Source organism: Kogia breviceps, chromosome 8 (genome assembly GCF_026419965.1).
Source record: "Kogia breviceps isolate mKogBre1 chromosome 8, mKogBre1 haplotype 1, whole genome shotgun sequence".
Classification (NCBI taxonomy): Eukaryota; Metazoa; Chordata; class Mammalia; order Artiodactyla; family Physeteridae; genus Kogia; species Kogia breviceps.
This window is the reverse complement of record NC_081317.1, coordinates 13,187,299-13,214,883: the sequence shown is the minus strand read 5'-3', so window position 1 is coordinate 13,214,883 and position 27,585 is coordinate 13,187,299. Positions and strand designations below refer to the sequence as shown.

The 27,585-nt window shown below is 43.2% G+C and overlaps 1 protein-coding gene across 2 annotated transcripts; it reads right to left on the bottom strand.

The window, feature by feature from the left end:
* STOM (stomatin) lies at positions 1-27,585 on the bottom strand. 2 transcript variants are annotated; one of them, XR_010841869.1, is made up of 8 exons: positions 27,252-27,417; positions 14,116-14,219; positions 13,095-13,167; positions 11,977-12,059; positions 8,568-8,771; positions 7,455-7,589; positions 1,303-2,082; positions 1-1,202 (listed from the first exon to the last, which is right to left on the bottom strand). XR_010841869.1 is itself a non-coding variant. In XM_059073157.2 (7 exons), exons 1-7 carry the CDS (start codon positions 27,310-27,312, stop codon positions 1,888-1,890), a joined length of 855 nt encoding a protein of 284 aa, XP_058929140.1. In that variant the 5' UTR covers positions 27,313-27,585; the 3' UTR covers positions 1-1,887. The 2 variants fall into 2 exon arrangements, 1 of the variants encoding a protein (XP_058929140.1); XM_059073157.2 differs by having other exon boundaries at positions 1-2,082; positions 27,252-27,585.

Below are 27,585 nucleotides of genomic sequence, written 5' to 3'. Positions count from 1 at the left end.
TTAGTAAAAGTGCACACTTTATTATGTACAGCATTGGAAAGGGAGGCCACGTGGAAAAAACTCTCACGCTAACACTGTCATCCTAGAGCTCCTTCTACGCCTCCTCCCTCCCAGGCAATTTAATTCCAACCTTTTGGACTATGAATCCACAAGGCAGAAGAGCGAAGGTTGTTTGGTATCTGGAGATAGACTGAAGGAACAGAAAGCACTGAACCTCTACGTCTGACGAGAGATTTTCAGCCAGGATGTGTGGTTATCTCCTGGTCCTCAGTGGTCAAGGGTGAGCTACCTCACAAAAGAGACAAAATCATTATTTAAAAATTCAAAATGTAAATGCAGCTTGAGTTCCAAGCCAAAATGCTCTGTATATTGTATATCTAATGAACCCAACCAGGCGGATCCACGGTGGTTCGAGGTTTTGTAAAATAACCTTAGAAACGGGCTGTCGGGGAGGAGACTCTCGTAGGCTGGGATTTGACAGAGTGACCCAGCTAAGGACATACATGAAGGGCAGCTTTGGGTAAGGAAGCTGCTATTCTTAAGACTTTTCTAGGTGAACTGAGAGCTTCAAAGAGGAAGTGGTACAAATGTCACCAGGTGGCTTTCCAGACCACCAGAAGAATGCCAGGTTACTTGGCTTCACAGGCATTTGTGAAACGGAAGATGCTTCTTAGTATTACAGCAGTGGTGGTTCAGAAGGGCTGACCACTTCCTCCTTCAGCATCACCATATACGACAGAAAAAAAAAAATCACCAGGGAAATAAGGATCTATATCTATATAGATATGGTAAGTTTGAGAGCATCCTCCCAAGCTCCTTGGATATTGTGAGCCTGAGACTATGAATTCCTTCTACTACTTAATGAATGGTAACCAAGATAGCTCACAGTGTACACGAGTTGATAGCATGCAGACAGTAAAATATAATGGTTTGCTGAAGATATATTTTTTTTAAGTATTAGTCCCTTAAGCTATTCAAATGGGTATATAAACAATGGTTTATAGAACTTAGAGAAAATTTTATTTTTAAAAAACTATTTAGAACCTGATATATGAAAATAGGCAAAAGTGAGGAAAAAAAGCACTTTTGTGACAAGTATTTAGCTGGTTTGAAAGACAGACCACAGAGGAATCATTTACTCATAAAGGGGCTCAAAGAAGTTAAAAAAAAAAAAAACACCACCCACGTTATTTTAAAAGGACCTGTATAGCAATGGATTTAGAGGTCTTTCAAGAGTCAGGGTAATCACTTCCCTTGATCTTCTCACCTTTTTCTCCAGCGCTAACAGGTCCTGGCAAGGACATGTCAACTCTCAAGTCAGGATTCCTTTGCAGCATCGGGGCGGGGGGGGGGCGGGGGGGGAGGGCAATTTGAGTTTAGAAGGTAAACTGATGTTAGGAAAATTGCCTTAGCTGAGATTCCCCGGAAGTAAGGCACATGTGGCCCAGAGAAGCTGGTTGTAGCCCGAGGTCACTGTTCTCTACAAAACATTTGTCCAGCCAGGGTGTCAGGTTGGGATGATAGTCTGCCTTCCTACTTTTGGCCTGGCTGCTGACAGAGGGCACAGAATGACTCAATGAGATTCGAAAGAAGATGGATTTAACCTATCGCATAACAATCTAAAAATACGAACTTTTAAGTATTTTAGAGTGAGAGATTACCTTACATAAATCATCACTCTCACATAGTATTTACAAGCTAACAACCTTCATCTGTGGCTAGGAGCACTACACGTTCTAAGAACATCACACTCAACATACGGAAAGAGGAAGGGAGGGAGGAAAGTCAAGGTTCCCGCCCTATTCCCTCCTTATGGGTTAAAGGCTGGTTTGGTCCCCACTTCATCCTTAGGAGGGAAGAGCTCATCTCGGCATCGGCCTGCATGGCTCACTGTTTTGCCCCCATGATGCCTTGCAGCATATCTATGGGCAGGGGGAAGACGATTGTCGAGTTTTTCTCAGCAGCGATGGTGGTCAGTGTCTGAAGGTAGCGGAGCTGAAGGGCAGCAGGAGATTCGGTGATGACCATGGAGGCTTCTTTCAGAGCCCTGGATGCATTCATTTCTCCCTCAGCTGCAATGACCTACAGAACGGTGGCAAGAAGTCAAACCAGAGAACACGGCGGGTGCTGAGCAGTTCAAACCAGGGTACGTCTAGCTCAGGTGGTAAACAAAGCCTTCCTGGGAGTCAGCCAGAATAGTTCTAAGGAAATCAGTTTCCAGACTCAGTTCCTGTATGTTCTTTTTCCTGTAACTGATTTGCCTGAATATGTGCCTGAGGTCAAGACATCCTTTTACTATTTATTGCCTTTCTCCCATTTCTAGGGCACCAAACAAGGGGACAATTCAGAATACTGTGTAGGGGCTGAGAAACTGAATGACCCCAATGACTGCATACAAAGCCTTTTGCAAGTCAGATGGATTTCCAATTCTTTGATTTCAAAGAAAGGGAAGAGGACCTCATTGTACTGCAAGTGGATGGATAATTTAAAATATTTTTTGATGAAAGATCACTGTAGGATTTTTTAGCACATAAATTCAGAGGGAGTGCTAAGAATTGTATAAAGTTACTTAAAAAAAAAACCTTCCAATTTCATCTACTTATTTATATAAATAAGGTTTCTTACTCCTTATACCTGTAAAAATGAAAAGTAGAATTGATGCTGAATCTTGTCTTATTCTAGCAATAAGTAACAGCCATCTACAAAGACATGAATTCATTCCTCATTTGTCTCATTGAGACCCTTGCTTGTACTCAAGAGAAATTTTAAAAATATTTTAACTTATATACTAAATGTGTTCCAGAAGGGTGAGAAAATAATTCATGACAAAATACATTATATTAGGAAAAGACTCTGTGGGGGAGGTGGAATGGAAATATAAGTTTAAGGAGAAAAAGAAAAAATGAAAAATTTCTAATTGCTAAAAGAACGTATTCTTTCATCATTCTATAAAACAGAGGATGAAATCGTTACGTTATCAAAATTTCACTGGATACATTTAAAAGAATGATGTTAACGGTTTCATTTTAAAATGTCAATATTTAAAACATGCCAGGACTTATATGCTTGACAAGTATATACATTCAAAATGAAAAATGTTACATGTCTATTTAAAATGTGAGATGGGCCGTAGAGTTTTTCTAAATTCTTTGAGGGGTTACATGAGCAAAAAGTTTGAAGATCACTGGAGTGGTGGTGGGGAGGGCAGGGGCGTTGCAGTTTGGATGGTCTTAAGCTCAAATTGCAAACCTAACTCTTCCTAGCTGAATGTCCTCAGAAAGGTTACAGTAAGTCCCCCACAAACGAATGAGTTCTGCTCTGAGAGCACGTTCGTAAGTCCAATTTGTTCGCAAGTCCAACAAACTTAGCCTAGGTACCCCACTAACACAATTGGCTATATACCACTGCTTCTACACTTGCTTACAGACATCCTGGGCTTGAAATAAAGATACTGTACTACTGTACTCTATACAGTACTGTCAAGTACACAAAAGCACAACCACTTGTAGAGGATGCACGCACACGACAATGTAACCCAGACACGTGAACTAACTTATGTGACGGGGCACGCGAATGCACGTTTGCAACATGAAAGTTCGCAACTTGAAGGTACATAACTTGCAGGTTCGTACGTAGGGGACTTACTGTATTTAACACTCTGAGCCTCAGTTTCTTATTCTTGAAATGGGACAGCACCTACCTCACGGGACCATTGTGAGGAAGACAGAGAAGGTCTATTATATGTTGAGTGTATAAACGGAGGCTAATTATGTAGGAAGGGCAAGCGACAAGTCAAGACCTAATTTTTGGATCCACTTATGCCCTAATTCCTAAAAGATTCAGAAGCCAAATCAAGGCAGTTACTTCTAATTCGTAATCCTAGGAGAACAGGTGTAAAGATACCGTAATCCTCAAGACTAAAAGGGTAGTTAGGTTGTTCTCTCAGGGATCTCAAAATATTAATGGTGCTTAACACTGCTGTGAGTATCAGAATTGAAAGCAATGGTCTTATGACCAGTACAATTTCATTCACGTATACAGTAAACGTTGGGGGCCTCCCAGGTGTCAAGCTCTGTGAGGGGCTAGGGATAGAGGGGGACCTCCCCCGCCTCCCTCAGCTCCTGGCCAAGTAGGGGAGACAGACTGGAAGCAGGTCATTTCATTCCAGTGTGACAAATGCTGACAAGAGACATGGACAAACGCCGGCCCTAAGAGGAAAGCAATTTTTGCAGAAGGTGAAGTGCTGAGGTTACAGAAGCAGCTGAACATTACAGGATGAAAGCCTTGCTGTTTGGATTAAGATGAGAGAGAATATTTCAGGCAGAACTCATGAAAAGGTACTGAGGTGTAAAAAAGCTGGTGTATTCCAGGATCCTGTGAGGGAATGAGCACTGCGGGGCGGAGGGGAAGGTGGGAGACGAATGGGACAAGGTGGGAAGGTGGGGGGGAGATGGGGGGGTAGCAAGGGCAGCACAAGCTCGGGTGGGTGTTCCTCTTCATCCCGGAGGCGATGGGAACCCTCATCAGATCGAGTTTGAGCAAACACTCCAACAGATGTCTGAGCATCAGTAAGAGACAAGACCGAGAGGGACAGCTCTCAGAGAGATTTGGTGCCAGTCACCGGCAATGGGGATGGAGGAGGAAACGGACTGGGGCGCTGCTCAGGAGGGAGACTCAACAGTGTGGGACGGACTGGGACGGGACCAGTGGGGGACAGAGGCTGAGTCCAGGTTCCTGGATTGCGGTGCATTTGGTGGACAGGGGATACTTACTGGGAGATGGAACCCAGATTAGAGGATAAAAACCTTAATTTGTCAAGGCAAACCATTATGCTCTACTAGATGTGTGAGAAGGGGCCAGTGCCAGCCATACCGAAAGGGAATCCGGGAACTGTCCCCCCAGGCAAACACCGGAGAGAACGCCCAAGCCGACTCTGCCATGAGAATGGCAGGCTCTGATTTTCTTTCCATGTCATCTCAGATGTCCAGTTAGGTCCATTTTTCTGTCTGGACACGGACCAACTGAAAGACAGCTCATCTCCCACTACCAATAAATACACCATCTCTGGGCTGGGAAGCCAGACCCACCCGGCTGTCTCACATCTTGTTAACAGAAAAGCTGCTCTGAGTGGGCTGCCCAGGAGGTGAGCACAATACCGCAGGCTGTGTCTGATACAGGCCAAGCGGGCACTGCGGGTAGGACGTTAGGAAGCAACGCAAGCCACCCGTGGGTGTGCGCGCCTTCTGCAAAAAGCGCAGTACTCCCCTGTCAATCGGCACTTCACATTTACAGACCGTCGTGTCGAAAGCTGGCATTTTCAGGTACGTGGGCGGTCCTGCTGTCTCCTCCTGTGGCCCAGGGGGGCTGCTCCGAGGGAAGCGCCAAGAAAGGGGACCCGCGTTCTTGCACCCCACCCTCTCAGTTATTAGATGAGCAGCCCCAGGGATAGGAGCCCGAAAGCACGTGCCAGGCACTTTTCTGAGAACCGTGAAAAAGGAAGTAAGGGAGAATTTGCAAGCACAGAAGACATTCCACTTCCGGTCGTTAAGAGCTGGTCTGAAAACTTTAAAAAGAGGTCCCCCCAACGTCTCATAACACGTTCGGGAGAACCTGTCCTCTTTTGTGACCTTTCTTCTCACGGTTGCGCTTGCGAGCGCTTACCTGTTCGTTCTCTTTGCTGTGCGGTACACCTTCGCATGAATCAACCATGTTTATTTACCCAGCCAGCCAGCAATGGATATGTGGGTGGCTGCCAGTCGGGGCTAATTACAAAGTGCTGCTGGAGGACTGGAGCGAACACTCCAGCACGTGCCCTTTGGTGGACAAACGTGCGTTCCTCGCGGACACATACAGAAAGACAGTTTTCCACAGTGGTTGCACCGATCTATACTCTCACCAACAAAACCTCCTCCCTCACCCACACCTGGATCTTTCGCTTTCTTTTTTCTTTTTTTAAGCCATGCCGGTGGATGGTTGGTGTGGCATCTGCTTGTGACCTGCATTTCCCTGATGGCCAATTAACTTGAGGAATTTTTCTCTGAAGTCTCTTAATCTATAGACTCTTCCACCCTTTTCCTCTGCAATGTATTTGTTGAGAAACGGTGACCCCTATTTCCCTGAGGGCGTGAGCGCAGGGCCTTAGGGCTGTGGCGGGGTTACCGTACCTCATGGAAGGGTGAGACTCATTGTGATTCTGCGTGTTAACCCGCAACCTTAAGGACAGCCTCACCCAAGTGAGAGCCCAGGCATTCAGAATTCTAACCGGCTTCCTTTATCTCTTCTTATTGTTAGAAAGGGAAGTCAGGAGCTCTTTCCTAATTGGTGAGAATGCTGGTAGAAGAGACTCGGTCCGTCCCGGAAAGTCCCCGAGCAGGCAGTGGGGAGCAGCAGGAATTCTAATCTCCATGGTCACTAGTCAACTGTGTGCTTTTCAGGGAAACACATAACTTTTCTGGGCTTTGATATTTCCATCTGAAGAGTGAGATGGCGGGCTTCCCTGGTAGCACAGTGGTTAAGAATCCGCCTGCCAATGCAGGGGACACGGGTTTGAGCTCCGGTCTGGGAAGATCCGGGAAGATCCCACATGCCGCAGAGCAACTAAGCCCGTGCGCCACTACTGCTGAGCCTGCGCTCTAGAGCCCACGTGCCACGACTACTGAGCCCACGTGCCAAAACTACTGAAGCCGGTGTGCCTAGAGCCCATGCTCTGCAACAAGAGAAGCCACCGCAATGAGAAGCCCACGCACCGCAACGGAGAGTAGCCCCCGCTCGCCGCAACTAGAGAAAGCCCGCGCGCAGCAACGAAGACCCAACACAGCCAAAAATAAATAAATAAAATAAATAAATTTATTTTTTTAAAAAAAGAGTGGGGGGGAAGCAGACATCAAAGAAAGGGAAGTGAAAAAAAGAGAAGAGGAGAGAAAGGAAGAGGAAACGGTAAGAAGAAAGAAGAACCTGGGAAAAGACAGAGAATGAAACAGAAGACAAAAATAAGGAAGGAATGAATGGTAAGCAAACTGATGAGATTGCCCATCTGCTCTGAAGTCAGAACTGTTAATGTGTCCTTAACAGGAGACTGGGAGAATAATGTATGAGACGTGCAGTTAGAACGAGGTAGCTCTCTGGGTACTGCTATTCCCAGGAGATACTGTTAAGTGAAAAAAGCAAGCTGAAGAACAGTTATGTATTGTATGATCCCACTTTTGTAAACTAAACAAGCCAGCAGACTAACAACCTAGTCAAATAAACCCCAAATGGAAATCTTCAAGTATGTACGCTGAGCTGGTAAGAGTGCTGGCCTCTGGGGGAAATACAATTTAAAGTGACGGCGAGAGCCTTCATCTTCACTACTTCAGGATCGTTGCAATGTTTTACAACAAACACGTTTTACTTTGTGTAATTAAAAAAGAAAACTCAACAGGAAGAACAGACGGGCTATGAATAAAAAAGGTTACCTTGGCTCGGGCCTCCCGGGACGCCTCTGCTTCGGCCGCCATGGCTCTCTGGAGCTGCACAGGGAGCTTCACATCCTTAATTTCCACGCGTTCCACCTTTATTCCCCAGTCATCAGTGGCATCATCCAGAGTAGTCTGTTAGGAAGGGAGGAGGCAAGCTAGAAATGTTCAGCCCCCGCCCAGTGGCCTAAGGTAGCTCTGTTCATTGGGATTTGGAGCGGGTAAGGCACTGGTGGAGGGTTGCAGAGAGATCAGTTAGTTATCCGTGCAGGCAGGGAGGCTGAAGTGCGAGGCTGGGTTACTGGGGAGTGGATCCTGATTCTGTGACTAATAAGCTAACGTGGGCTGGCAAGCTTTCTAAAAGGGTCAGATAGTGATTGTTTATTTTCTGTCTCTGTTGCAACTAACCCTACCCTTGCAGGTCAAAAGCAGCCATGGGTAGTACATGAATCAATGGGTGTGGCTGTGTTCCAATAAAACTTCACTTATAAACACAGGTGGCCAGCAGACCCCTGAGCCAACGTGACTCTGTGAGCCACGTTATTTCTTTGTGCTTCAGTACCCTCCCTTTACAACGGTAGGAACGACATCATTCTATTCTATTTCATATGGTTGTCGTGGGCATCAAGACCAGAGATTTCACACACAGTGAAGTCTATACAAATAGTAACAGTTCAGATTTATAGTACTTGGTCTTTTTTGAACAAGTCAGGTTTGATTCATCATCTGTTACGTAAGCAAGACTGGAAAATGTTAAGAGTTGCAAAGGCAGGCACGGGACTCGCACAGAATATGCCTCTAACTACACCTGCACTATCTTGCAGAACGGCCTCTGAACTATTATGCCAAAGAAAACGGTTAACACTAATTCTGGGAAAGAAAAATACACACTGGAGGGAATTAAAAAACAATGCACACATCCGAGTGTTATTAACCCATGAGCTAATTACGTGAAAAAAAATCCCCTTCCATCGAGTTTGGGAAAACTTTTCCACAAAGAGAAAAAGGCCGGTGATTCCCCAACTTGACTTGATGAAAAGTTCTCAAACACCCATTGACCCTTTGCTTTATTTTCCAACTTCTGGTGAGTTGCGGCACTGGTGCACTCCTCACCTGCATGTTGTGTGCAATTTCTTCCCTGTCGGAGAGGATCTGGGAAAGGTTCTTGGTGCCCAGGACGTTCCTCAGAGTCGTTTGTGCCAAAAGACGGGTTGCTGAGTCAGCGTTGGTGATGTTCGCCACAGCCAGGGTAGCGTTCTGAACGCGGTAGTAGACCACGCCGTCCACACTAATTGTCACTGAATCCTTAGTGAGGATCTACAACACAAAGGAAGCAATTTTACAACTGTCAACCACCACTTTTCTGTAATAAAACTGTAAGGAATGTTATGCGACAGAACACCTTAAAACACTAGCTGATTGTCTTTAGTACGTGCTATTGACTAAATGTTTGTGTTCCCCCAAAATCCATGTTGAAACCCAATCCCTAATGTGTTGGTGTGTGGAGGTGGGCCTTTGGGAGGTGATTAGGTCATGAGGGTGAACCCCTCGTGAATGGGATTAGTGCCCTTAGAAAAGAGGCCCCAGAGAGATCCCTCCCCCTTCTACCATGTGAGGACACAATGAAAAGACAGTGGAAGCAGGCTTTCATCAGACACAGAATCTGCTGGTGCCTTGATCTCGGACTTCTCAGCCTCCAGAACCATGAGCAATACACTTCTGTTGTTTATAAGCCACCTAGTCTATGGTGGTTTGTTACAGCAGCCCAAAGGGACTAAGAGAGCAAAGCATCAGAATGTTAACTATGTCTATAAAATTTTAACAAAGTACATCCATTTATTTATTAATTCCATTCCTTCATTCGATCACTTAACAAATACCGAGACTTAGTAGCAGTTAGCAGCAGGCACTGTGCTATGTTCCAGGGATAAAGGTATGAAAAAACTTGGTTCCCACTTTCAAAGAGGTTGAGGAATCAAGGGAAGCTCTAAGGGACAAAGGATGGACAGTTTTAGGTGGCAGAGGTGATACATGAAGTAAGTCTTGAAAAAGGAAATAAACATTTTCTGAGGATAGAGTGAAAGAGTATTCAGGGCAGAGAGAATAATGTGTGAAAGGAACAGAGGTACCGGGGAGCCAAGGTTTGATGAACTGTAAGGAGCAGAGTGTTACTAGAACAAAAAGTGAACGGAACTGTTTTCGTAGGGTGAGGTCAAGGTGGAAGTATATTTACAGCACGCTACATAAAAATGCTCAACAGGACACAATGCACCAGTGCTTCCTATCACATTCAAGGGCAAAGTCCTTGGTTTGGTGTAAAGCCCTTTGACATCTGCCCTCTGGCTTCATTCCTCCCCACTCCTGCACACACTCTATGCTAGATGACATGCAGGTCCCCACATGCACCATGTTCCATGCCCCAGGCCTTTCTGCAGGTGGCCCTCTGCTTGCACGTCCTCCCTTCTCTCTCCCCCTACGGCTTCAGGATGGAGCGTCCTTACTGATCATTTAAGACACAGCTCAAGTGTCCTCTTCTCTACGGAACTTCCCTGATTCACTCGGCAGAGTTAAACACTCTTTCCTTTGCCTCTCCACTGCAGTGACATGATTTATCTACATCATCACTTCTCTGTTAGACTATGAATTTCCTGAGGGCAGTTTGTCTTTGTACCTCTAGCACTAGCAGAGTGCTTGACACACAGCAGGTAGTCAGTAAACAAGAGATGAACGGGACTGAAACGTGGTCCCAGGAATACAGTGAGGGATGAAGAGTGGGAGTGAGAGAGTCAGGAGACCCCAACTGTAGTTTCAGCTCTGCCGGCACCTCCCTCGGTGACCTCCAGCAAGGCCTTTAGAACTGGCTTGGCGAGTCCTCATTTGCGAGATGGGCCTAAGAATACGGCCCAAGTCTATGCAAATTTCTCTGAAGATCAAAGAAGATGTTTGGAAACGAAGCCCTTTTGAGAGTGTAAAGAGCTATGTACGGGGAAAGTAATAAAAACAATGATAATACATAGCAGTTTAGTTCTGCAAGGCATCAAAGCAGTAATCTTTTTTTTTTTTTAGTAACCTGAAAATACTTCTAACCTGGAAGAGAAGTGGGGGATTTGTAAATAGATACGCAGTATATTACCATCTTGTGTGAAAATTAATCTTTTCCTATGATGTGATGGGAAAATATGTATCATTTCTAAATGAGTTCTTGCCACTGTGACTTTGCCACAGCTGGAGCTTTGTAAAGTTGCATTCTCTCTATCTACTGATTATTGTAGGCAGAGTGTTTATCTCCCTTCGCAGTAAGTTCACAAGGGATACGAAAAAGGACTGCTTGCCAAGTTCCAATCCTGTGTTTAGAAAGCAGCTGGAAGGCAGAAGCTCACAGTGACCCTGCCAGACGCCTGCCATGTTTATAGAGGAAAGTGCCAGGAGAATTCCCCGCTACCCTGAATGGGGCTCCTAAGGGTCAATCTTCCATGCAGAGAATACAGCAATGCTCTCAGTCTTGTTCTTGTGGGTGAAAGTGATTTCTGGTTTCACCTTGTATGTGTGGATTACAAAGTCTGACCTCCTCAACTGCTTGACTCAGTGCCAGCAGGGGAGTGCCTGAGCTGGTTTCTGGGTTTTGTGACAAGGCTCCACCACTCTGCTGAGTACCTGGCCTGTGGCCAGGAAACACTGGCAGTTTTCTTCTGTCCCTCCCGTCATCATGTTTTTAGGCTTTCTATCTGCGACGGTTATTACAACTCCTTAGACACGAGTGCCAGCATGGCCATCACTGCATCAAGGGCCAGGACGGAGCTGCTGTAGGATGCACTTAGCATGGAGTTGTGGGGAAAGCACTGCACAGGGAATCTGAAGGGCTGGCATTGAGTCCTGGCTCCACCACTGTAGTTTGGAGGAATTCCTCTGTCTTACTGCAACCATCTACTTTCTGGGTTCTGCTGTGCGTTTCAACGGTGATTTGTGGAGCAATTTGAAAAAGCCTGAAATAATTACTAATATAAAACGTTATATGCTTATCTAAAGTACCAAACGGGCAGTTCCTAATTCTTTGGCTTTTAACCAATTTATTTAGAATACGGTCAAGAACCGTAAGAAGAATATTCTATCAGAAACCCGGAGAGGAGAAGTGTGGTAGTAAAAATGATGACAACGGTGGTAACAGTAATATTATACTTACATTAACATGACAGTGTGTTTTGTAATAATAGTAACAACAAGCACTTTCATAGCACTTACTACCTATTAGCCTCTGCTCTAAGCACTTTACATAGAGTATCTCACTTAGTCCTCACAAGAACCATATAAAGTAGGTCCTGTTATTATAACCTCTATTTTATAGATGAGGAAACGGAGGCACAGAGAAGTTAAAGAACTTGCTCAAGGTCACACAGCCAGAAAATGGTGAGGGCAGACAGCCTCTAAAGCTGTGCTCTGACTACTGTCCCCTGCTGCCTCTCAACGCCAGGCCCCTTCCCCGGTGATAGCTCAGTTATTCGTTCACAGCCAAAGACAACCTTACCTCCTGAGGAGGAATATCAAATGAAATAGTTCTCATGTCCACTTTGATGAAGCTGTCAGTGCATGGCAGAATAAAAAACAAACCTGCAACAGAGATATACACGAGATTAGAGAGAGACACCAGCGCCTGACCAGCTGACCGCACCGTTCAGTTCTAACAGAATCAACCTGATAAACCGAAAGAAAGCAGTTCATCTCAGTGAATGAGCCAGAAGCCAGGAATGTCATCCTTGACTCCATTGCTTTCTTCCCACATCTAACTGTCCCCACAAGACCTGTGGATTGCACCTCCTCACTGCACTGTTACTGTCGCCCATTTGCTTTCCCTTAGACCAATGCAATCACTTCCCAAGTCATCTTTCGACTCCTTCTAGTTTCTCTCCTATGAACCAACACAAACCCCTGAACAAGCCGTATAAGGTCCTGCACGACCTTGACCCCGCTAACCTCTTCAGCCACTCCCCTCTCCTCCCGTCCTGCACTCTGGCTGGGCTGGGCCGCCTGCAGTTCCCTGAGCCTACAATGCTCTCCTCTGCATTGCTCTGCACATATTCTGTGCTGGGGACACCTCTCCCCTGCCTCACACCCTTTCCTGCCAAGATGTCACCTCCAGAAAGCATCTACTAGTTGGGGTCATCACTCTTCTCTGGGTTTCCACAGCCATCTGTGACTGTTTGACCATAATACTTATCACGTGGGATTGTAACTACCTGTTTCCTTGTTGGTGTCCCACCTCCAGGCAGTAAGATCCTTGAGGGCAGGGGCTGTGTTTTCATCTCCCTTGAACTCCCAGAGCCTGGAACTCAGTGGGAGCTTAATCGAAGTTTGCCAAAAATAATGACTGAAAGCATTTATTTCAGTAGGGACTCTCACGCTCAAATTTCGATAGCTGTGGCTATTCTTGGCCTAAGATAAACTTATCAACTCAAGTAGGAAAGGGAGGGGAGAGGCAGGAAGGAAAGGGTAATTTCTGGTAGGCTGCACTGCTATTGTTGCACATCTTCTGCTATGAGAACTCCCTTCTCTTCGGAGCCAACAGAGACCCTCATAAGGGAAATCACATCAGTAAAAGGACGAATCTTGTTCTCCAGGCAAACAGTTCAGAATCCTAGTACTGACCAGGTCCTTTGGCGCCTCCTTGTAAGATGCGACCCAGTCTAAAGATGATGGCTCTTTCATATTCTTTTATGATCTAGATTAAAAGCACAAATAATAATTTAACATGAAGAGTACAAGTATTTATATGCATAGCTTTTAAAATATATATTTCTGCTCTCAACACGTGAGATGCCTCTATTTTCTTTTCTTCTCTATAATCCAGATACTAGCTATAGGTAACATGGTTAATGTTTAATTAGCCCTGCCAAAATAACCAAAAGTTATTTACTTTTATTATGGATTATAAAAGCAATAGATACTCATTGTATAAAATCTGGAAAGTACAGAAGAGTATACAGAAGCAAATCTACACCCTCACTCCTCAGCTGTTAACATTATTATTCAGTTACTCGTGCATTGTCAATACAGAAAAAAAAAGCTCTGAAGTCCTCATAGTTTGTCTCCTGATTCCTTAAATTATGATAGTAACATAATCTGAAAATTCTTAGAGCATATTTTCTCTTTTTAGGAATATGAAAATGATAGTCATTTATCACAGTTATTAATAACTTTATAGACATTATTAACATTATTAATGTATTACTAACACGTGCCAGGTGCTGTGATAAGTACGTAATTCATTTAATCCTCACAACAGCCCTATAAGGCAGGTGTTGCTATTTCCTCACATTTTACATGGCAAAGGTCACACGGGAAATAATGGCACCAGCAGTCACACCTCAGCGTCCTGACTCTGGAGGACTTGTTCTCACAGGACCATCCCACATCCCTGACTCCAGAAAATTTTAGATGGTGATCCCTACTTTAATCGTTAGGAGGGACTGACTGGGAAGTGGCTGAAAAGAAGTCTTAAGATTCCATTATAATTGGTGACTAGAGTTAAGAATTATAGGCCAGTATGGTCTCTCTTACACACACACACACACACACACACACACACACACACACACACACACACACACAGTGGGTTTATGTATTTAGGAGTTGACCCCTTTCCAGATGTTAATGAAATATTCTTTACCTTTATGCACATCCATACTGACAACGGGAAAGTTAAAACTGTGAACAAGAATGATACAGCCACCAAAATCCATCCACAAGGTCCCAGGCCTGCACTGGGTCTATCTGTGAAAACCAAAAACATACAGCTCTTATCACTGTCCTTAGCATGGTTCCCCATCATCTGCATCCTTGCTATTCACTGAACACCAGCTGTTTACATATATTTTCCCATCGAATCCTCATAAAAACCTTGAAGTGCAGGTGCTACTTTCCCTAATTTTTATTATGCAGTGAAGTGATAGAAGTAAAACCCAATCCCAACTATCAAGAAGGTTAAAGTTTAGCGGGCAAGATAGACAAACAGATCATTATAATACTAAGTGCAGATATAGTGCCCGTTCAGCATATTTTGAAAACACAGAATAGGGGTAACCCACACCACACCGACACCGTCGGGATGGAGGTGGAAGTAGGGTGGGGTGGGGTGGGTAGGCAATGGTGATGGTTGTCAGAGGGGCTTCTTGCAAGATGTAATGGTTAAGGAAAATACCAATGAAAAGGGGAAGGAGGGCAAAGTGAATTTAAGCCGAGGGTACAGCACAATTAAAGGTGAAAATCATATGATACACGCATTTAAGCTCATTTAGGTCCTCTTTTTAAAAAGGACAGCTGTAAAATATCTCACTGGGTATATGCACAATGTATCATCCATATTGGTTCTGATTTCTTACTATTATGAACAATGCTACAATGAACATCTTTGTACATAGTTTCCCTCTCACATTTCTAATAGCTTCCCTTTTCTGTAACATGAAATAGTTTTTTTTTGGCTGCGCCATGAGGTTTGTGGGATCTTAGTGCCCCAACCAGGGATTGAACCCGCACCCTTGGCAGCGAAAGCACGTAGTCCTAACCACTGAACCGCCAGGGAATTCCCTGAAATAGCTTTTGTCTGATCACAAAGATAATACATACGCCACTGCAAAAAAATTTAGAAAAGTATAAGAAGGGAAAAATCATTCAATTCAGAGATGATAAATATTCTTCCAAACCCTTTCTATGTGCATGCACATTTTTTGAAGTAAATAAATAAAATTTGTCAACTATGTTTCTCCCCTATAGATATTGTTCTTTCGCTTTCTTTTTTAGCCTGTCACTATGCATTTGTGCTTTTTCTGTTTTAGTTTTAATTTTTTATCAGTTAGACTTGCATAAAGTTAAAAAAGTCACTTAGTTCCACAAGTACAAGAGGGCGGGTCCCCTGCTCACCTCTTCCAATTTCTTCAATTCAAGGCAACCGCTCTTTCTGCTGAGTACTGTGGTATTTAACTCCCTGTTTCTAAATAATACACTGGTTTGGTTATTTGTTGTCTTTTCAGTTTTGAGCTTTATCTGTTGACTTTCTACCCCTCCCACACACATAAATATACCCATCCTTTGAATTGCATCATCATTTTGGTGAGATCAATATCAAATTTTATATTTCATGAATATGCAAATGCCATTCAGAGCTAAGCCACACAGTGAAGCATAATTCATTTTCTTTTCCTGTACAACTTTTTTTTTCTTCTGGAGTCAATGTCTGTTTTTTTTCCCCTTTGCTGAGTTTTCAATGTACTTATTGATTCAACCCCAAACCTTTCATCAATTGTCTACACCTCCTTTCAGCAGGCTCAGGTATTCTACCCATTTCACCTTCCAAAGAAGAGTCTTGGAGCCGTGTCTGGACCTGTTCATGTTCCTGGTGCAGCAACCATCCCTCTGATTGCCTTTCTCTGTCATCCTGGGAAACTCCCTTCCCTTCCTAAGCTGTGTTTCCCACTCTCTGTGTCCAATGCCGTCCTCGTTTTTAGTTTGTTTTTCCTTTCTGTGGGGGACAGAGGGGCTGAACAGGCTGAGGGATGGATCGCTTTTCTTATCAACCACAGAAGGCTCTGCTGTCTTTCCAGGAGCTGTTTTAATAATGGGAGGGAGGGAGGGGGTCAGAGGGGAAGAGGTAGGCCAGGCGTGGGTTACTACTCAGATCAGAAGGAGGGGCAAAGACAGCAGCGAGATGGGGCTTTGAATAAATAGGAGGCCAAGAAGAAGCAGAGTGACACAGCCGGGAGCATGGAGAAAAGACACACGTGGACACAGGTCAAGTGCTCTAAAACATAAGATGAAAAACCAGAAACACACACGAGTACTCTGGTTATACACGACTCCGTAGTTTTCTGATCCTGTGTCATAGTGTCAGGTTAACATCCTAATGCGTAGTTAAGTAAAAGTGAACTAAGTTAATGCTGCAGGCTTCTCTAAGTTATCATTTTGAGGGGTACGGACATGTTCAGTGAGAGAATATTCGAGGCAAGGCCACTTCTCCACAGGTGGAAAAGCCCTACCAGGTGCTGCCATAACGGATATCAATCACAGCAGCCTTTTTAGACAGTTTGTTATACTTCATGCACTGTAATAAATTACTTTAGACACGTATCTCATTTACTCCCTACAAAGCCCTGGGAAGTTAGGTGTTTTTAATTCCACTGTACAAATGAGGTAACTGAAGCAACATCTTTCCCAAGGGCACAAAATGGAGGACTTGGGATTCAAACATAGGTCATCTCACTCCAAAGGCCATGTTCTAAATCAATTCACTCTTTGACCCTTTGCCTCTGAATTAAAAAAAAAAAAAAAAAAATCCTTATTAAAGAAGTTGTTGTGTTTGGAGCACTTCCTCAAGACAGAATCCAAGCTGGGAAAGCATGGTAGGAGTTCCAAGAATGAAATCTGATATTCTTACAGAGGAAGCCCCCTTAATTCCAGCTGTGCCTATTTATAGCAAGAGACAGTCTCAAGGCTCATTGCCAGGCTCAGGTCTAGGTTTCCAAAATGAAAAGAATTCCAAACAAGGAAGAGATGGGCCACAAATACTTATCTGACAGCATTTGTTGCTTTCTAAAATACTGCCCCACGTCTCCCATATTCCAGGCAAAGCTCTGTGTCCTGAACAGAATAGATGATAAACTCCCTGAGGGCAGGGATGTTTCTTTTTTATTTTTATATTCTCAATGACTAGCACAGTATCTTGCAGAGAGTGGATATAAACTACTTGGCCAGCTTTCCAACTAGATATGTAATTTCTTGTGCATTTATATCTCTTATTAGATGAATTTCCTGAGGATAGGGATGTTTAAGTTTCAACTTTCTGTGACCTCTTAGTTGTGCGATCTTTACGTCTCTGAACCTTTGTGTCTTTACTTGAAATAATCAGGCTGGCCTTGCAGGATTGAGGCAGGCCTCAGTAAACACAGATGACAGTTTTCTGTCATTCTCCTATTTCACTCAAGTGTTCAATTTCCATTATGAAAAATGGGGAAATAGGTGGCTTTTACCCTTCTTGATAAAAGCCTCTGAAACTACTTAATTTTTCCCTCACTTTGTGCCTCCCTCCTGCCAGCCTAGGCCTGGACATTCAAAGACCTTCAGGAAGCTGATTAATGAATCAAATTATTAAATTATTGAATTATTATCTACATAAGGACAAACCGGAAAGTACAGCCCAGGTTTTTTGTGCTCAATTTCCATTATGTTCTTGAAAACCCCAGATGAGTATACGGGATTTGACTGCAAATCAAGAGGAAGAAGAAATTAAGTGGATTTTTCTGAAAACTGGGCTTTGTCTTTCACTTTTCAACTGATCAGCTAGAAATAATCCGAACATACACACTGGAGAAATGGCGCTATTTCATAATATTCTAGTGCCTTTAAAATGAAACTATCCCATTCTCAACCCTTGAAACTCTTCCCCACCTGGTTATAGCTTAAAAAGGTGCATAAATCACATTCCTCAGAGAGGTGAGGCTTAAACTCCACCGGGCTGTAAACAAACCCTTAGTCATTTACGGTCACTACAGCCCAAAGGGGAAAAGAAACTCAGTTACTCCCCCAAATGTTATGAAATTCATTTCCTTCAAGATTCCCACTCATTACCCTGAGGTCTGAATCCTCCCTCCTCCCTTTAGGAGGTAAAAGACAAATAATGAACAATAGGTATTTCTGAGACATTTTGGTTGATATACTTGTTGATATTTGCTGGGTAGGAACAATCTTAAAGATTAGGGATACCAGGCTTCCCTGGTGGCACAGTGGTTGAGAGTCTGCCTGCCGAGAAAGGGGACACGGGTTCGTGCCCCGGTCCGGGAGGATCCCACGTGCCGCGGAGCAGCTCGGCCCGTGAGCCGTGGCCGCTGAGCCTGCGCGTCTGGAGCCTGTGCTCCGCAATGGGAGAGGCCACAACAGTGAGAGACCCACGTACCGCAAAAAAAAAAAAAAAAAAAAAAAAAGATTAGGGATCCCATGATACTTGGTTGTAAATACTACTTTGCCATGCTTTAAAGTATTTTTGTTTGTTTGTTTACTACCAAACTCTTTCCTGAAAACTGGCAGAATAAAATTTTAACCAAAGCACGGTATGGAAAATGGATATAAGCCCATACATTAACATTTTTTAATTGAGCATTCAAATTGGGCTTACCTCCAGGAAACTAATGTAACTTTTTAAAAATATTACTTTTTTTCTTATTTTAAAGCAAAACACTGTCACTATAACATTTAAAATTATAGTTTAGAATAGAGGAAGAAAAATGATCAATACTTTTATATCTCTGGATGGTGATTACTTTCTGCCTTGCTATTGGACACACAATATATGTGTCCTTGTTTTTCAAAAATGAAATAATGGTGTACATAATTTTAAATCTGTTTTCCCCCCTATATTGTGGACATCTTTTCATGTCAGGAAATACTCTTTATTATTAAAGGTTGAATAATATTCTATCATTCCATATGATGAACATTTAGGTTGTGTCCAGTTTTCTCAATTAGAAACTGCTGCTTTGAATATACTTTTAGCAAAGTTTCCATACATCCTTATTGTGTAATCTAATTTTGCTGAAAAGATGAAATTACACAATTCTTAAATTTCTCTTATTCTGGAGGTACATTTTATTAACACTAATAATAACCATTTATTAAATGCCTATCACATGTCAGCCACAAGCTAACTCCTAATATACATTATTTCTCATGTTTACAAAAATCTGTAAAGTAGGTGTAAAATATTCCTTCCAGAGTCCCAAAGTACTAAAGCAAAAGAATTTCTGGGAAGAGAGACAAAAGAAAACAAAACCAAACCATGAAACAAATGGAAAAAACAAAAAAACCAAACCAAGTTATACAGTAATTTTTGTTGGGTTGGCTTCCAGTCAAGCAGTAAAATATTCCTTTCAAGATTATAACAGGCATAATTTCAGAGTACTGCACGTTGTTAGTGATCCCATGTCAGCCGATTTCCTTTAAGGTTGATTGGATTTGGCACTACTAGAAATCATGTGCAATAATAAATTCCATTTACCATTGGGACTCTGTTCTAAAGTTCAAAAGATATGGGATTTCTTCTTCAAGCAAAGGCCAGAAACATACCTTCACGCAGTATGTGAAAATCTGACTGAGTCATACACATTACTACACACAGAAAGAAAAGGTAAGCCAAAGAATTATTGAAATACCAACATTTAAAGCACAATCTTTTCCTTCTTCTTTCCCAGTATACAGGTGAAATGCTTCATGTTGGAAACTGCCAAAAACGGTGTTGTTTGGGTGGGGAAAGATAGCATGGCTAGGAATTTAGTCTCAAAAACACGTTATCTGGTTCTAACAGCAAGTTTTAAGGGGCAATAGTAGGTCGAAACGAAAGGTTGTGGCATTTTTTGAGCTTTTCTTAAAAGCATATATATTCAGCATACAAGTGTTCTCTTTGGCCACAACTACTCCTCATTGGAGATTCCATGTCAAGGTGTGGTAAACTTTTCCTGTAAAGGGCCACAGAATAAACACTTAAGGCTTTACAGGCCACAAAGTCGGTCTCAACCACGGAATACTCTGCAAAAGCAGTCACAGACTATGCATATATGAATGAACACAGCTGTGTTCCAGGAAAACGTAACTTATGAACACTAAAATCTGACTTCCATATAAGTTTCAAATCTTCCTCTTTTAAAAAAAATGTATAAATATAATAAAAACTATTCTTAGCTTGTGCGGCATACAAAGCAAGCAGTTGGGCAGATTTGGTCCACAGGCCATACGACTCATTCCAGTTCTATGTCATCTAGTCATCTATTTGAGGAGCAGGACATTGTGAGTTAAAGAAGACATCTGATCTTTCCTCTGGAATTTCAAGTAAGGGTACAGTTCCCAGATTCCTAGTTTCTCTTCCCTTTAATTGTTTTGAAACAAGGTCTTTAAGAGACCTGATAAATAAGAATTCAAGGCGGAAACAGGCAAAAGGGCAGATAAAATATTTTATTTGAACCAAAGTTTACTATAACTGAGTTTTTCAAATGACTGGGATTTTAGGAGAAAGAGAAGGGAAGGAAACGATAGAAGACAAGGCAAATAATAGAAATGGAGAAAAGGAGTTAAGAGAGACAACAAAAGTGAAGGCAGCATCCTATAGAGAGAAAGATTCAAACAGGTAGAGGGGAGAAAAGCAGAGTTTAGCACATAGTAGGGTGTCAATAAACAGGTGTTGAAAAGATGATGCTGCTTACTTGGAGACTGCAACTTGCAGTTCATTGGGCAGAGGCTTTGAAAGCAAACAAGCACAAACTATAACCCATCTTTCAAAAGACTATTTTAATTAGACATGGTTTATAGTTCTTCGAATGCCCTATCCTTAAACCTCTAGGGAAGAAATTATGCTCTGGACTGGAGTGGCTACAGGCCAGATGGTATCAAGTTAAGAACCATGACTGAAGACCATAACTTTTCCTCCCTATTATAAACCTGAAGATACTAGACTAAAAGAACTAGTACTGATGAAGCATTATGTGACTTGAATTACAAAACTCAAAATGTGTTTACCATGAGATAGTAAGGAGAGGAAATGGACTAGTCCTTTTAAGAAAGATTTTCAATAAAAGTTGAAATAAAGGGAATGCTGTGCTTAGCTCATGAAGAATCAGGAGGGCTTCCCTGGTGGCGCAGTGGTTAAGAATCCACCTGCCAATGCAGGGGACACAGATTCGAGCCCTGGTCTGGGAAGATTCCACATGCTGCGGAGCAACTAAGCCCGCGAGCCACAACTACTGAGCCGGCGTGCCACGACTACTGAAGCCCACGTGCCTAGAGCCTGTGCTCCGCAACAAGAGAAGCCATCGCAATGAGAAGCCTGTGCACGGCAACAAAGAGTGGCCCCCGCTCGCCACAACTAGAGAAAGCCAACGTGCAGCAACGAAGACCCAACGCCGCCAAAAATAAATAAATAAATAAATAAATAAATTTTTTTAAAAAAAGAATCAGGAAATTAAATAGAAATATTTTACTTCCCAAGCATCTTGGGGATTTTCTGTAGCTTTCCTTCATTCAAGTATTTCTAGCCATAAAACAGGAGGAAAAAACAGGTGAGACTATCATCAATAATTTTAAATTTGAACCCCTGAGTCTTTAATAGGGCCCCCTCTCCTAACCTATAGCACTTCACCCTCTCTAAACAGTACTTATCATACTTGTAATTATCTCATTCAGTGTCTTCTTCATGAGATTTTGGTCTTGTTAAAGTAGTATAGCATAAGGCTTCAGAGTTGGCTCTGCCACTTATTAGCTGTGTGATCTTTGGCAAGTGTCTTAGCTCTCTGTGCTTCACTCTAACCATCTAAGAAGAGGGCTAATAAGAGTAACCCCTCAAGGGTCAGTGTGAAGAGTAAGTGAGCTACCCTGGAAGACACCCAGTGCATAGCAGGTGCTTGAACAACATTTGTTAAGTAAACAGCTGTTGAATGAATTGAGTGATTCTGCTGGTTTTTGTTTGTTTGTTTTGTTTTGGTTTTGGCCGTGCCGTGCGGCTTGTGGGATACTAGTTCCCCGACCAGGGATCGAACCTGGGCCCTCGGCAGTGAAAGCACAGAGTCCCAACCACTGGACCACCAGGGAATTCCCAGATTCTGCTGTTTTCTGGGGAGGGGAAGAAAAGGCTGAGTATTACAGAAGATAAATGGAAATTACATGTCTGCATACAGGATCCCAGAATACAGTTCATCAATTTTTTGGTGGTGAGCATGCTGTATGGTAGGTAGACAGAAACAGAAATACAATGTTGTATTCATGAAACTTATAAACCAATGTTACAAAAAAAAGAATACAGTTCAGAATCATACTCTGTCCCAAAGCAGTGGTCATAATGCTTTCCCCAAATGTTTTCTTTCCTTTTCTATTTTTAAAATCAGCCCTTTTCACCTGTGAGGTGAGAGAATTCAGGAAGGTAGAAGGATGGGCTGAATATGACCCATGTCTGGAAAGATAAAAATAGTTATGTTCAGAAAAACTGGAGAGAAAGACAATTTCATAATGTTATTAAGTTAATTAAATTTAGACTAGGCCTGAAATATACTAAGCAGAACAAAACCCCCCTACTTCTTCAGTTTTTTTTTTTTTTTTCCCAGCTATTTTACTTGGATATTCTTCAGTTGTTTTTTTTTTCCAGCTCTTTTACTTGGATATCTTAAAAGTAACTATAATTAAGCTTTTCTCATAAAAGTCTTTGGAGGGCAACATCATTTTCATTAAATAATGGAAAACAGAAGCATAAGGACACTAGATCATGAGGTTTCCAATTCTTCAACTGAGGCTGAGTAGCTAAACAGTGGCTAAGAGCTTGGAGTTTTGGTGTCAGACTTCCATTGTACCACTAAATTTTCTCATTAGTAAAATGAGGGACGAGAACAGTCATTATCTTATAGGAGAAAATATGTAAAATGCTTGACACTTAGGAAGCATTCAATAAATAGTAGCCATTATTATTATCAGAACCTTAAGGTCATGACTGATACAGTTTATAGGAATAAACTTTGTATTGAGTGAATTGCCTTCTGGGACCTGCACACCACAGAGAAAATATCGACTAACAACCTGCATGGGGAACTCTGTCTCTGCGGGAGACACAGACCACATCTGCGGAGGTAAGCTGGAGTCCTAAAGTTTCCTGGACCATCTTTTATACAACTTTTTGTCCATAAATTTTAATTTCCTGTATAATTACTAGGCTTCCCGAATAGTCATTGTTAACAGTTTTATTCTTTGTTTTCCCCATTAAATAATATCTTAATAATTTACACTTTAAAGTTTCAAAAGTACATTCATATAAATTTTCTCATTTGATACTTAAAACCTTGGGAGCTAGATACCACAGTAAGATTAAGCCCAACATGAAGACAAGGAATTGACTCTGGAGACTGAGACTTCCCAAAGTGACGTAGGTAGTAAGTGATGCTACTGAGGTCTCAATTCAGATCTTCAAATCGGAGATTCCACTCTCATTTCACTATCCTATACCATCCTACCATCAGTGCATATCCACAGCTAGGTAAGGCTGGTATCTAATTTTCATTGCCTGGTATTCTAGGACAGACACATTGTTGCTCGGATCTTCAAGGCTAATCTAGAGTATAAAGGCTTAGAGTATAGACAAAGGTTCAAAAAGAATGGAGGAACGATTTGTGTGTCAACAGGCAACTGACACGCACTTCCTTCTTTCTACTGTGACTTCTAACTGCTCTTTCCACACTTTCATAAGTAAGAGGATATTCCTTAAGTACAATATATTATCGTAACAATTATAATCCCTTTACTGATAATATAAACCCAGACAGGCTATCTGTATGAGGAACATGTCCACACCCTAAAATCAATAGTTTGGGTTGTAACAAACTTAATAAAAATAAACTGTAAACAGAAAAACATCTCCATCAATGTAAGCCAAACATTTAACAACTTGATTTACTCTACGGGTGTCTTTATCTCCCTGCTTCCTTTTTCTTTCAACAAATATTTTAGCAAAGCTGCTATGCACTTGACCCTGAACTTATTACAGTGATGAAGGACACAATCTCTGCTTTCAGAAGCTCTCCTGGTCTAACAAAGGTGATTATAATTGATATTTATAATACTGTGCAATAAACATTATGACAGAGGTAGGCACAAGATGCCAGACAGACACAGAGGAGAGGTGCTAATTTTTTCTGGTTATAGTAATTTTCAGGAAAATGTTTTTCCACATCGTCTTGAAAAACAGACTTTGAATCAATCCAATCTTTATCACTTTATCAACATTAAAAATTTTTTTCTTCAAAGCTGACCAGGTGATCAGTGATTGTCTTTTACAGTGTACAAGTTACACCATCAGGTGGAACCAATAACCTATTTAATTATAAAAAATTATATAAATGCCAACTTTTGTAGACTTGGTTGTCATTTGAGTTAATCTATGACCACTGATGGTTTAACTTAGATTAATTATTAAATAAGTTACAAAGTTCTCCCCAATCTGGTCGGCTGTAACAATGGAAATAAATCAGTCCCTTGATTCTGCTTATTTTCAGGTGTTCTTCCGAAGGGCTTTTTTCTGTTGACATGGCTCTTAATTATAACCATACATTTCTTTGCAATCCACCTGCATTATTTCATTAGAAAGCGAATGCACTGGCTTTAAGAAAAACTAGTCTTGCCCTAGGTTTGGTCATATTTATGTTCCTAAGACTAGTTATCAGCAAAATCACAAAGGGTCAGTTTGGGCTTTTATATTCCACTGCTTCTCTCAGAAGCAGCCCTCTGGAGCTGTCTAGCCAGGAGGTCTTGATTGAAGCCACGTTCCTTTGGGCTTTATTTACTGTCTCTCACCCTCAGTGAAGTCCTGATGTTTGACAAGTTCCTCATTTTGGGTGTGCAATTTGGAAGCAGCTCTAGGATAGGTAAAATGATTTGGAAAATCAGCCCAAGTTTGAACCTCGTTCACAGGTGTGCGTGATTCTTCCACTCTGAGCCTCCGTTTTCTTGCTGTAAAGTGGTAGATAATGACACTCTCCTTGTGGAGCTGCTAGAGGATTGCATTCGATAATGCTTTCAAAGCATTTAGGCTGTATTTGGCATATGGCAAGCACTCGATAAATTCTATTTAATAAATTCTAGTAGTGGCTTTCCTACCAGTGTCAGGTCTCTAAGGCATACACTTTTAAAAAGGTGACAGCGGGACTTCCCTGGTGGCACAGTGGTTAAGAATTCACCTGCCAGTGCAGGGGACATGGGTTCGAGTCCTGGTCCAGGAAGATCCCACATGCCACGGAGCAGCTAAGCCAGTGAGCCACAACTACTGAGTCTGAGCTCTAGAGCCCGCGAGCCACAACTACTGAGCCCGCATGCCACGAGCCCGTGCTCTGCAACAAGAGAAGCCACTGCAATGAGAAGCCCGTGCACTGCAATGAAGAGTAGCCCCCCTCACCGCAACTAGAGAAAGCCCGCGCGCAGCAATGAAGACCCAACGCAGCCAAAAATAAATAAATAAATAATTTTTTAAAAAATAAAAGGTAACAGCGACCAAGTAAAATTTTGTTTGTATATATGATTTTCAGAGGAAAGGGTGCACAGTTTTCAATAGATTTTTTAAAGACTTCTGTCTAAAAAGTAGTGTAGAACCAACAAAACGAATTTAGGAGTGAAAGCTGTTCTGTGACCATGAAAGACAATTAACATTAAGTACAAAGATCATGTTTATTCCCAAAGAACTTCTACAGATTTCCCACTGCAGTTTCACCAACCTTCTAACACTGTCCTCACAGTGCTTCAGTTTCCCACCAGGACATCAGGGTACAGATGAAAGGATCCTGCCTACCTTCCTTTCTAGGAAGAGACAACTGACTACAAAGAGGCGTACTGCACAATTTTTATACGGGCAGGTTCTAGAATCAGTCAAACCCAGACTTCAAATATGACTCCATTACTTATGAACTGTGTGACTTTAAAAGTAATTTAACTTCTCTGAGTGTCTTCAAGTACATCCTCTCTGTCACACTCCTGATTTGGCAAAATAACTGTCCAAGGTACAGAAAAGAGGAATTAAGATTTCTGTAATTCTTTTGATGTTCCTGGGGAGGAACTAAAGACAAAGATTGCTGGGGAAAGGAAATGGGGACATATGGGATCGGTGGACAAGGCTGGCATTACAAAAAATCAGAATAAATGAGTCCAGTGTAGTGTTCTTTGTGGGGTGATGGAAAACCCCACCCAGTCCCCTAAACTTCTTTCACGATGTCATTCTGTCTGAAATTCCGTCCTTAGAAATAATTCCTTTGGATCACTAAGAGCCCTGGGGAGGCAACCAGTACTCCCAAGTGGTTTACTGCCTCTCTTTATGAATCCCTCCTCTCCCGCAAGGATAGCCAATAAAGGTTCTAGGTGATAGCCCTCTCAAGGGTACTAGTCACAGGGCAACAAACTGAGTCACTCACACAATTTCTGCCTTCAAGACTGGGAAGGCCCTGGTAGAGTGGGGAACTTACAGTTCCTTGTGAGGGACAAAAGTCCGGAGGGCGAGATTTCTAGAACAAAGGAAGTGAAGTGGAGGGGGCAGAATGGGGCAGAAAGTGAAGCTGGAAAGAGACACAGGAAGGATGCTAAAAAGAGACTTCCTTCTTTTCTTCCGCAAATGTGTCGGGAACATGTGGCGAAACTACACAGGTCGGTCTTGCTGCTTATTAGGAAATTGGCAGGAGTGGGGGGGGGTAGGAGTTCTTTCTAGTTCGGGAGGACGGCGGCGCACTCTGGGGGTGGGCGAGGTTTGGGTAACGGAGCTGGCCTCCGATGGGGCGGGAAGGAAGGGGGAGTGGGGCGAAGACGCAGGCTCCGGGTGTGGCGTGCAGGTCTGGGCCCGGCTCCACCACTCGCTGGCTGCCAGTCACTCAGGCACGTCCTCGTCCGCGTGCATGCCACGAGATAATGAGCGGAAAGCGCTGGCACAGGGCCTGGCATCTGGCAGCCGCTGGATAACGCAAGCCCCTGCTCTGGCTGTGGGCACTGGAGACGCGCCCTCTGTTGCAGTGTCCATAGTGTGCCGGGCACTGGGCTTGCACTCAGCACCCTAACATCCCTAAACCTGACCCCCAGCCCGCGAAGTAGGGCTCGTCATTCTCAGCGTACAAGTGGGGAAACCGCGGTTTTGAGCAGCGGTTGCTAGGCTAAGAAACATCCGAGACCTTCTTGGGACCTTTGGGCTAACGCTCGTTGTCGAGGGGAAGGTTAAGGGGCGGCGGGTGACCCCAAGGGCCTCGCCAGGGGCACAGGGCTCACCCGTGAAGGAGTCGGGAAGCCGCCGGGCTTGGGCTTCTGCTGATGGCCGCTTGTCAGACATGACGCCCAAACCGGAGTCGCTACTCTCAGGTCGCTGTCTCCAGGGCCAGAGCGGGAGCGGCGAGGAATGCCCGGAGGCGACCCAGGAGCCCGAGACCCAGCCAGCAGTCCCGCCCACTGCCCGCGGCCCGGCCAATCGACGCCCAGGACCGAGGAGGACACGCCCCCACCCTCCGCCGCCCTCCCCTCCCGCGCGGCAGCTCCTGGGGAGCTTCCCGCTATCCGAGGGCTGAGGGCGTGGCCTGAGGGGCGAGGCACCACTGAGGCGGGGGTC

Coding starts and splice junctions, on each gene's coding strand:
- STOM (XM_059073157.2), bottom strand. CDS start 27,312: ATGTCTGACAAGCGGCCATCAGCAGAAGCCCAAGCCCGGCGGCTTCCC. Junction 12,060..13,094: donor AGGAGGCGCCAAAGGACCTG/GTCAGTACTAGG, acceptor TCTCTGTTGCAG/GTTTGTTTTTTATTCTGCCA. Junction 2,083..7,454: donor CCCGGGAGGCCCGAGCCAAG/GTAACCTTTTTT, acceptor ACCGTTCTGTAG/GTCATTGCAGCTGAGGGAGA.